Here is an 11,831-nt window from a genome sequence, read left to right on the forward strand (position 1 = left end):
TCATCTGCAAAGAGGGTTAGTTTGACTTCTTCCTTCCCAATTTAAATCCCTTTGATTTCTTTTTATTGCCTAATAGCTCTGGCTAAAACTTCCTGTATTGAATAGCAGTGGTGAGAGTGGGCATCCCTGTCTAGTACCGGATATCAGTGGGAATGGTTTCAACTTTTCCCCATTCAGTATGATGCTGGCCATGGGTTTGTCATGAATCATCTTGATTGTAATGAAGAATGTTCCTTCTATACCTAATTTGCTTAGAGTTTTCATCGTGAAAGGGTGTTATATTTTATTGAATGCTTTCTCTGCATCTTTTGAGATAATCGTATGCTTTTTCTTCTGCAGTTTGTAAATGATTTATTGATTTGCAAATGTTGAACCATCCTTTCATACCAGGGATAAATCCCACTTGGTCTGGGTAGATGATCTTTCTGATGTGTTGTTGCATTCTACTAGCTAGAATTTTATTGATGATTTTTTTTCATCTATGTTCATCAGGTAAATTGATTTGTAATTCTCTTTCTCTGGTGCCTCTTTTTTAGGTTTAAGGATGAAGGTGATGCTGGCTCTGTAGAAATCATTTGGGAGGATTCCCTCTCTTTCAGTTGTTTTGCATAGCTTGAGAGTACTTGGAGTTAATTCTTTAAATGCCTGGTAGAATTCAGCAGTGAATCCATCTGGTCCTAGGCTTTTCTTTGTTGGGAGGGCCTTTATTACTGTTTCAGTTTCTGTCTTAGATATGGATCTATTTAGGTTTTCTATGTCTTCATGGTTCAATTTAGGTAGGTTGTATGTGTCCAGGAATCTCTATTTCTGCTAGACTTCCCAGTTTTTTGGCATACAGCTGTTTGTAGTAATTTCTGATGACTATTTCTTTGGTGTCTGTTGTTTCTGTTGTTACATTCCCTTTCTCATCTCTGATTTTAATGGTTTGGGTCTTCCCTCTCCTTTTTTTTTTTTTTTTTTTGGTTAGTTGGTCCAATGGTGTGTCAATTTTGTTTATTCTTCAAAAACCCAGCTCTTTGTTTTGCTGATCTTTGTAATTTTTTTGGATTGAATTTTGTTGATTTCTTCTCTAATTTTAATTGTTTCTTTTCTCCTACTAGGTTTGGGTTTGGTTTGCTGTAGAGTTTCTAGATCCCTGTTATGGATTGGTAGCTCATTTATTTGGTGCCTTTCCAATTTATTGAGCTATAAACTTTCCTCTTAACACTGCTTTTGTGGTATCCCATAAGTTTTGATATGTTGTGTTGTTATCTTCATTTGCTTCCAGAAAGTTTTTGATTTCTCTTTTGATTTCTTCAGTGACCCAGTGTTCATTCAGGAGCATGTTGTTCAGTTTTCATGTGTTTACATATGCTCTAGAGATTCCTGAGTTGCTGATTTCCAGATTCATTCCATTGTGTTCTGAGAAGATGCATGGTATGATTTTGACTTTTTTGAATTTGCTGAGACTTGGGAAGTGAAACAGCTAATGGAAGATTTTTTCCCTATCTTTCTCTCCCTGTCATTCAGCCATGCAAATACATAAATACTTAAAAGGAGAGAAAAACCTCTAGAATTTGGGTAAAGGACAATGTTTCTTCAGGAAATGTTAACATTTTTCTGTATAGCTTGTGATTTGTAGCCTGATCTGTTGATCAATAGGATTACAATTTTCACTAGCTTAGGATATATTTCTCTGATCCTACTCCCAGTGAGGTCTGCAGTTACATATGTGCAATACCACTTGTCCATACCACTTGCTACCATCCCACACATCACTGAATCTCCAGTACTTTCATCTGAGATCCCATATTAATGAGACCCATTCCAATGGAAGATATTTGTATCCTCAGCAAAATGAGAATGAAAAAAATCTTCCTCTGTAGTCATTTTTGGCATTGGATTTAACCTCCCATGCTACATATCTTCAGAATTTGGCAATTGACAATACACAAAAAAGGCATATCTGGTGATGTTTAAGTTACTAATTTTGTCATTCTACCTCTAAAAATTCTGCTGAGTTTTCATATCTTGAATTTGAGCTTGCATAGTTTCTGGATATTGAGTTTCAGTTAGAATAGATTTTCCTAATCTAAGATTATTAATCACACACTGCATGTAATTCTAAAGTTGTTAAATACTCAGTGTGAACTGTGGGTTCTTTTATTTTGTGTATGTTTTCAACAAAACTTGCTGAAAAGTCTATAACCCCTAGCCTCCATGCATTTCTTGCCCCCTTCCATGGACTTAGAGAGATCCATCTATTAAAAGTGAACTGCTGTAACAGATGCTCTACTTGTTAGTGTCTCACAACAATAGGGTTGAAAAGTTAGGGTATAATTAGGTGACAAGTGACTCCCAGACACTGCAGGGCTTCCACATTTAAAGTGTGTTTCAGATCTCCTATTATTTTTCATCCTGCTATAGTGACCTTTACTAGAAATGCTCATCTTTGTGATTGGAGAATATAGAAGCCATTGGACCAAGTAAAGCTCTCCTAGAAGTGACACAATTCATATCTACTGATATTTGCTGAGTGAGAATCTTGTGACCTTGTGTGAATTCTAGTCTGGGAGAGGATATGTGATTTTCTCACAGGAAACAATACTGAAGTTGAGTGAGCAGTGGTCACCACACATCAGTTAATCTAATCTCACAAGTATCTTAACTTCATTCCATACCCAGAGAGACAAACTTAAAAAATATCATCTATTCTCAACTTTGCAATCAAATCAAAGTTCTGTGAATGAAACCAGAAATGTATCATGTCCAGATGTGGCTTCTCTTGATTGTTAGACCTGTTTGTCATGAGCAGACAAGGTGACTGCTTTTTTTTTAATTTTTTTTTATTTTTTGACAGGCAGAGTGGACAGTGAGAGAGAGAGACAGAGAGAAAGGTCTTCCTTTGCCATTGGTTCACCCTCCAATGGCCGCCGTGGCCAGCGTGCTGCAGCCGTCGCACCACGCTGATCCGAATCCAGGAGCCAGGTGCTTCTCCTGGTCTCCCATGGGGTGCAGGGCCAAGGACTTGGGCCATCCTCCACTGCACTCCCTGGCCACAGCAGAGAGCTGGCCTGGAAGAGGGGCAACCGGGACAGAATCCAGCGCCCAGACCGGGACTAGAACCTGGTGTGCCGGCGCTGCAAGGTGGAGGATTAGCCTAGTGAGGCACAGCGCCAGCCTGACTGCTTTGTTTTTAATCAGTGTACATGATTTAAAGAGGAGGAGGTTAATTACGACAGCCATTCCTTTTTTATAATTTCATTTTAAAAAATAATTTAGGAATTCTGGAGGATAGCAGCACTGTCTCATGGCAGTATGGCCATACTGGGGATACATGTGGAGAGTGGCCTGTGCTGTGTACTTGAGACAGACTTTGTTGACTCCATTCCATACCTTGGTAGCTCTTCAACCTGTTGTTTTCCAAGGAATCATTGTTTCTTCTCAGAAATAGCTTTCTTTAACCATTATCAATATTATCCACATTACATCATTTTTTTTTTTGACAGGCAGAGTGGACAGTGAGAGAGAGAGAGAGAAAGAAAGGTCTTCTTTTTGCCGTTGGTTCACCCTCCAGTGGCTGGCACGGCCAGCGCAGCAGGTGCGCTGAGGCTGGCACACCACGCTGATTGATTGCAGGAGCCAGGTGCTTATCCTGGTCTCCCTTGTGGGTGCAGGGCCCAAGCACTTGGGCCATCCTCCACTGCACTCCCTGTCCACAGTAGAGAGCTGGCCTGGAAGAGGGGCAACCGGGACAGGATCCGGTGCCCCGACCGGGACTAGAACCCAGTGTGCCAGCACCACAAGGTGGAGGATTAGCCTAGTGAGTCACAGTGCTGGCTCCACATTACATCATTGACCAGGACTGAACAGAGAGAGCATGCTTACTATGGGCTGGGCTGCCTTATTGGCTTCCTTCTTGTTTATAATATAACTTCTTTATCTTCTGGCACTTTTGATATAAATTTGGTTGTTTCTTACAGTATAACCCTTTAGAATGTGTGTGTATGTGTGTATTTGTGTGTGTGAGTATATTTGTTATTCCAGCCAGGTGTCGGCCTTCTGAAACATGACATTTTGTCTGGTTATGTCACTAGTGTTTTAGCATGTTTTTTAGATGTACCTTGTGATCTCCTTCCTGTGATTTTGAACAATTGAAAATTTTATTGAGAACAACTAATTCATTTACATGATTTAGCAATAACTGTCATGGTCATAACCTTAATTTTCAAGTTAACATGGATTTCAGTATGAATGTTTTGGCTTTCCAAATTATTTCTTACTGTATATTTTACTTGTAAGATTAAAAAAGGCAGACTTGTCAACCTTATAATAAAAGCCCAAATGAAAATGCTTTGAGAGTTTTCCCTTCCTATGCATCCTCAAGTTTCTGGTTTCTTCCTCTTCCCTTTATCTCTTTCTTGTATGATTTGGATATTTTTATGAGCTCAGAATTTTCCGGTGGACATATGAAGTAGAGTGAACTGTACCTGATACATGTTACTGATATTCTTTTTTTTTTTTTTTTTTGACAGGCAGAGTGGACAGTGTGAGAGAGAGACAGAGAGAAAGGTCTTCCTTTTGCCGTTGGTTCACCCTCCAATGGCCGCCGCGGGTGGGCGCGCTGCAGTCAGCGCACTGCGCTGATCCGATGGCAGGAGCCAGGAGCCAGGTGCTTTTCCTGGTCTCCCATGGGGTGCAGGGCCCAAGCACCTGGGCCATCCTCCACTGCACTCCCTGGCCACAGCAGAGAGCTGGCCTGGAAGAGGGGCAACCGGGACAGAATCCGGCGCCCCGACTGGGACTAGAACCCGGTGTGCCGGCGCCTCTAGGCGGAGGATTAGCCTAGTGAGCCGCGGTGCTGGCCACTGATATTCTTTTTCCTGCTTCAAACTCTATGTCCATGATGTAAATATTATTTGACATATGGCTTGGTTACATAATTGTGGTAGTCATTAAGTACACACAAAAATTTATAAAATAATTAATGGAAAAATACATTATAAAAAACTATGCATAAATTTAAAAAAGTTTGCAATAAAATAAATGATCTGATAATACAGAAAAATTTATTTTTTAAGAAATTCCTCGTTCTCCCAATTGATGTTCAACATTTTCTCCTGTAACTCATCTAATGTTAATTCAGTCATATGCTTACATGTATGTCTACAGATTACAGTGTGGGCTCTTTTCAAAATCATTAGGAGAAAGCAGTTCCATAATAATGAACATTCCATTGTACTGATTGTTGAATTATGAAATTAATATAGAAGCAAGACATTTTCATTGTAATTTTGCATTCTGTTGCCATATAGATTCCAAAATCATCCCCTTCTTATATAAGAGGCATAGAAGACACACACAGAGAAATGCACTCCTAGTCTTTTTGTGACAGAACTGGCATGATGAACAAAAAAAAAAAAAATGTGCTGTTGCAGATGTTGGTGTCATTTGAAGACCTGGCTCTGGACATCACTCAGGAGGAGTGGCAGTACCTGGACAGTTCTCAGAGGAGCCTGTACAAAGATGTGATGATGGAGACCTACAATAGCCTGTTGTTTTTGGGTGAGTGCTATTCCCCTCTCATGCCAAAGTGAAACAGTTACTTCCCATGTGGCAAGCAAATTAATTGTTTAAAAGATTACATGGTGGATAAGCATAGAATTTGAGGCCAAGAAACATGAGGAAAGGATTGAAATCAATAATTTTGTTTCACAGCCCCTGTGAACAAGCTGTTGTCTTTCAAAACTCTAACATAATGATATGATGACACCCAGCATTATTTCCCTTTAACAGGGTACTGCAAAAGCAAACCTGAGGTGATCTTCAAGTTGGAACAGGGGGCAGAGCCATGGACAGTGACAAAACCCCTAAATTGGAGCCTGTCAGGTCAGTCAGCATACATGGGACAGGGAGACTGGGATGGAAAAGATCTCAAGGAATGTTGACTGGGTAGAGCATTTCTCACTATTTATCCCAAGTCTCAGTCCTGAGAACAGCTGATATGATGCATCATCTGCTTGTTGTTTTGCTCTGGGTGAATACTTTGTCAGAACTACCAACAATGCAATCAATTTATTTTTTAAAATTTTATTTATTTATTTGAGAGGTAGAGTTACAGACAGACAGAGGGAGAGATAGAAAGGTCTTCCATTCACTGGTTCACTCCTCAAATGGCTGCAATGGCCAGAGCTGAGCTGATATGAAACCAGGAGCCAGAAATTTCCTCTGGGTCTCCAAGATGGAGAGCACTTGGGCCATCTTCCACAACTTTCCCAGGCCATTAGCAGAGAGCTGATTTGAAGAGGAGCACCTGGAACATGAACTAGTACCCATATGGGTTGTCGATGCTGCAGGCAGAATTTTAGCTTACTGTGCCACAGTGCTAGCCCCATTGCAATCAATTTCTGCCTGTAATGAGACTAATTTTTAGGTTAAATACATCCCCTGTATTCAAACTTGTCCTTCTTCCTACTGTCACATCCTGTTTTTCTTTAGACGTTTATTCTTTTTTTTTTTTTTTTTTTTTTGACAGGCAGAGTTAGAGAGAGAGCGGGAAACAGAGATAAAGGTCTTCCTTCAATTGTTTCACTCCCCAAATGGCTGCTCCAGCCAGTGTGCTGTGGCTGGTGTGCTGCACTGATCTGAAGCCAGGAGCCAGGTGCTTCCTCCCGGTCTCTGATGTGGGTGCAGGGCCCAAGCACCTGGGCAATCCTCCACTGCCTTCCTGGGCCACAGCAGAGAGCTGGACTGGGAGAGGAGCAACCAGGACAGAATCTGGCACCCCAGACAGGACCTGGCACCTGGGGTGCCGGTGCCACAGGTGGAGGATTAGCCAAGTGAGCCATGGCACTGTCCTGTTCATGTATTTATTCTATCAATGCTTATAAAAATTGGATCACACAGAGGAACTGATTTCTTATAAGTTGCAGAAATTTAGTTCCCACTCATGGTTTTGACCAGGCACAGGCCTTACTGTTGCACAAATTTGAGTACTGAATTAGTGAATGTGAGCTTTCTCATTGTCTCTTTCCTCTCCCTTTTTCTGTCTTTTTTTTTTTAAGATGTATTGATTTGAAAGTCAGTTACATGGAGAAAGAAGGAAAGGCAGAGAGAGAGAGGTCTTCCAAGTGCTGGTTCATTCCCCAATTGGCTGCAGCTGCCTCCAATCTGAAGCCAGAAGCCAGTAGATTCCTCTGGGACTCCCACATGGGTGCAGGGCCCAAGTACTTCTACTGTACATCTTCTATTGCTTTCCCAGTCAGAAGTGGAGCAGCTGGGACTTGAACTGGTACCCACATGGGATGCCAACACTGCAGGCAGTGGCTTTACCTGCTATGCCATAGTGGTATCCCCTCTCTCCTTTTTTTCTGTCTCTGATTCTCAAATAAATGAGTAACAAAATGAATGGCCATTACAAGCAATTCAAAAGTGATTGAGTGAATGGGCTTTGTTTCTCTTTCTGCCCCTATCCCTGTAATTCAAATAAATAAATCATGAAGAAAATGGGATGCCAGTGTTGTTAAGAAGCAGGTTAACCTGCTATAATACTTTTCCTGCTCCTTTTATAATATAATAACTTAGAAATGCATAAGAGAGTCAGTTTTCTGTAAAAATGGGATAATTTTGAGCATCTAGCACAAGCATTGAAAGACATAACTTCAAATTTTAGAGCAAGAGTGTATACCAAGAACTCAAAGAATACCAAGTATGCTGGTTTCATAATGAGATTGAAATACTTCTCAAAGAAGGTGAACATAATCCTAATGGCAGAACATATTTCCTTAAATTGATTGGAAAGCATACAAAAAATGATGTGTGGAACATTTATGGGCCTTCTGTGGTACTGAGAATCTGAAGATACTAGGTTTTCTTAGGGATCTGTGGAAACCTGTCATCATAATGTGCATATAAAAGATTTGGGAAGGGCTGAGATTGTGACAGTATGTTGAACCACTTCCTGTAATGACAGCATTTCATATGGGCACCAATTTGAGTCCTGGCTGCCCCACTTGTGATGCAGCTCCCTGGTACTGTGCCTGGGAAAGCAGCAGATGTTTCTTTGCACATATCTGGGAGACTCATTTGGAGTTCTGTGCTCCTGTTTTTACCCTGGTGCAGCCCTGACCATTGCAGCCATTTGGGGAGTGAATAGGTGGATGAACACTCTCTCTCTCCATCTCTCTTTGTAACTCTGTCTTTAAAATAAATAAATATTTTTAAAAAGTTTTTATTTATTTGAAAGAGAGAGAGAGAGAGGTAGAGACAGAGACAGAGAGAGAGGTAGAGACAGAGAGAGAGAGGTCTTTCATCTGCCAGTTCACTCCTAACTGACTGCAATGCATGGAGCTGAATCAATATGAAGCCAAGAGTCCAGAGTTTCTTCTGGGTCTCCTATGCAGGTACAGGGACCAAGTGACTTGGGCCATCCTCTGCTGCTTTCTCAGGCACATTAGCAGGTAGCTGAATCTGAAGTGGAGCAGCTGAGATTTGGCACCCATATGGGATGCTGGTGCCACAGGGCAAGGCTTTAACCCGCTGCACTACAGCACCAGCCTCTAAAATAAACAAATCTTGAAAACATTTAAAGGAGGTGTTTTTGCTTAAGAAACCCCACAGATCTCTATAGCCATTCCCCTGGAAAAACTGAACATGCAGCAACCAAAAAATGGATGCTGTTTCTAAGTTATGGTCCTGCCTAGTGGTTACACACATGTCCTCTTCTGGTACCTATAAGTAAGTGATCCAATGAAGTTTTCCCATCTTCAAAGCTGAATGATTAAGGAAGCAAGAAACCTCACTTTTATAAGAAATGATGATGGCTGCTGGGAAGTTTGCAGCTTATTACTCAAATAAGATAGTTGGTAAGTATTTTTACTAAGTGTTTCTCAACTTTTATAAATATTTACTTAGTTATGAAAATGTTTATTAGGTTCTCCTTGCAAGACAGAATGAAAGTAACAGAGAAATAGAGAATGAGAGAAAAGTCCTCCATCTACTGGTTCATTGCCCAAATGCCTGCAACAGTAAGAATGAGGCCAACCTGAAACCAAAAGCCAATAAATCTGTTTGGGTCTTTTAAGTGTGTGGCAGGCTCCAACACACTTAGAATCATCATTGGTTGCCTGCCAGGACATATTAGCAGGAATCTGTATTGGAAGCACAGTAGCCAGGACTCATCTGGTACTAATGTGGGATGCATGTATCCTCAGAAATGGTTTGACCCACTGCCAGACATCACTTGCCCCCTCTCTCCACTTAAAACATTTAACATAAATGTATGAATTTGGGAAATCTTCCTTTGTTTTATTACCTTAGTGTATTATGAAGAAAAAGTTATATAGGGCAACACTGAATACCTTTTGCTGACCTATTCAAATGCTATTCCACTAAGAAATTGCATTGCTTTTACTTGAACATTCTACAAGTAACATTTAGATATGATTCATGGATATAGTATTTTTTTTCTCATTTCAGCCCACAGAAGGGATGACCTATTGGGAACCAACTGGAAAAGTCAACAAATAAATTTGAGGCAAGTTGTAATCACAAACAACAACTTATCAACACACAAGAGAGTTAAATTAAAAAGCAACACTTAGCCGGTGCCGCGGCTCAACAGGCTAATCCTCCACCTAGCGGCGCCGGCACACTGGGTTCTAGTCCCAGTCAGGGCGCCGGATTCTGTCCTGGTTGCCCCTCTTCCAGGCCAGCTCTGCTATGGCCGGGGTGTGCAGTGGAGGATGGCCCAAGTGCTTGGGCCCTGCACCCCATGGGAGACCAGGAGAAGCACCTGGCTCCTGCCTTCAGATCAGTGTGGTGCGCCAGCCATGGCGGCCATTGGAGGGTGAACCAATGGCAAAGGAAGACCTTTCTCTCTGTCTCTCTCTGACTGTCCACTCTGCCTGTAAAAAAAAAAAAAGCAACACTTAATTTAAGCTCAGGCCATATTTTTACTGAAAGCTGAGACATACAATTTATTTCACAATTTGCTTCTCCCTAGGAGGCCTGATGAGATGCGAGCTGCAGAGAAATCTGATGACACTAATGTACCTGGCAACTCAAGTGAACGTTGGGAGCCCATCAGGCAGCCTCACAAGATTCAGCCTTTTCAGCAGGTGTTTGAACACAGTGTAAAAGGCAAAGGGTTCAACAGGAAAAGGGTGTTCTTTACAAATGAAAGGGCTCATATGGGAGACACCTGTAATAAAAGTCAGTTGGCATTGTAGGAAAGACAACTGAACATGTAAAGAACTTTCCAGAAAAAGTCCTACCTCAGTAAACCTCAACAAACACACACAGGAAAGAAACTTTATGAATCTTTTGAGTATGAGGAAACTCTCATTTACAAATCAGATTTTATCACAAGTCAAAGAACACATACAGGAAGAAAAACCTATTCTTGTAACCCTTGTGGAAAATCTTTCAATTGTAAATCCTGCCTTTCTATCCATCATAGAACTCAGAAAGGGGAAAGGCCCTCTGGGTGCAATGAATGTGGGAAAACCATTTACCTGAGCTCAGATACTACAAATCATATGACTCACACAAGATACAAATCTTTCACATGTAAAACATGTGGCAAAGCATTTTATTGGAAGTCACAACTCATTCTACATCAGAGAATTCACACAGGAGAGAAACCTTATCAATGTAATACATGCGGAAAAGGCTTTCATTGGAAAACAATCCTTATTTCACATCAAAGAATTCACACAAAGGAGAAATCTTACAAATGTGATATAGGCAGAAAAGCCTTTTCCTGGAAGTCAAATCTCACTGTACATCAGAGAATTCACATAGGGCAGAAACCTTATGAATGTAATAAATGTGGAAAAGCCTTTATCCAAAAGTCAAATCTAACTTCACATCAGAAGATTCACATAAATGAGAAACCTTATGGATGTGAAATGTGTGAAAAAACCTTTCGCTGGAAGTCAAACCTCACTTCACATCAGAGAAAATTCACACAGGGGATAAACCTTTTGAATGTAATACATGTGGAAAAGCCTTTTGCCAAAAATCATAACTCATTGCACACCAGATGATCCTCAAAAAGGAAGAAAACTTAAGAATGTAGTACCTATGGAAAATCCTTTTTCCAGAAGTCACAACTCACTCTACATAAGACGGAGAAGATTTATAAATGCAAAATGTGTGGAAAATCCGTTTGTTGGAAATCACAACTCTTTACCCATCAGAGAATGCATAGATCAGAGAAAATTTATGCATGCAATACATGTGGAAAAGTCTTTTGTAATAACTCACAACTCATTACACATCAGAGAGTTCACACAGGGGAGAAACCTTATCAATGTGATGAATGTGGAAAAACATTTTCCCAGAATTCAAACTTCAGAAGGCATCAGAGAACTCACATGTAAGAGATAACTTGTCAATGCTATGTATAAGAAAAGTCTTTTTGCCAGAAGCTGCAACTCAACAGACAGCAGAACTTACAAAAAGGAAAAACACCTTTTAATGAAGTGATTATGAAAATTCCTGATGCCAGAAGTCAGTGTTAAGCACACATCAAAGAACTCACAGGTGAGAAAGCATGTGAATATAGGAAAACTTTCTACCATAAGCCAGATCTCACTATCAGGGATCTTAGAGGAAGAACTCTACAAAGGCAGTGGAAGTGGACAAAGCTTTTACTCTGAGGCAGATTTCAACAAGCATCAGCAAAATTATCCACAAAATTATTAGTACATAAAATAAGTGCTAGCAAAATTACTCAATATTATTCTGCAAAACAGTAATGAAGGTGGAAAAATACCTGTTTAACATCACATCTCTGCAGGTATTAGGGAGTTCACATGAGGGTGTAACACTGCACTGCAGAGGCTGGA

General features: G+C 40.6%; 1 protein-coding gene across 3 annotated transcripts in view; it reads left to right on the forward strand.

Moving 5' to 3' along the window:
- Positions 1–11,027, forward strand: part of LOC108175853 (zinc finger protein 809) — a 36,608-nt gene extending 25,581 nt beyond the window's left edge. For 2 of the 3 annotated variants that reach the window (XM_017338688.4, XM_089327386.1), the window contains 4 exons: positions 5,418–5,544; positions 5,776–5,868; positions 9,457–9,514; positions 9,983–11,027. In XM_017338688.4, the coding sequence (XP_017194177.2) occupies positions 5,418–5,544; positions 5,776–5,868; positions 9,457–9,514; positions 9,983–10,208 (504 nt within the window). In that variant the 3' untranslated portion in view covers positions 10,209–11,027. The remainder of the gene's footprint in view (positions 1–5,417; positions 5,545–5,775; positions 5,869–9,456; positions 9,515–9,982) is intronic. The other variant, XM_089327387.1, reaches the window with a different exon arrangement.
- Positions 11,028–11,831: the final 804 nt, after the last annotated feature.

The sequence above is a fragment of the Oryctolagus cuniculus genome, chromosome 2, assembly GCF_051225735.1.
Source record: "Oryctolagus cuniculus isolate XC-2025 breed Fujian yellow rabbit chromosome 2, ASM5122573v1, whole genome shotgun sequence".
In the NCBI taxonomy this organism is placed as follows: domain Eukaryota; kingdom Metazoa; phylum Chordata; class Mammalia; order Lagomorpha; family Leporidae; genus Oryctolagus; species Oryctolagus cuniculus.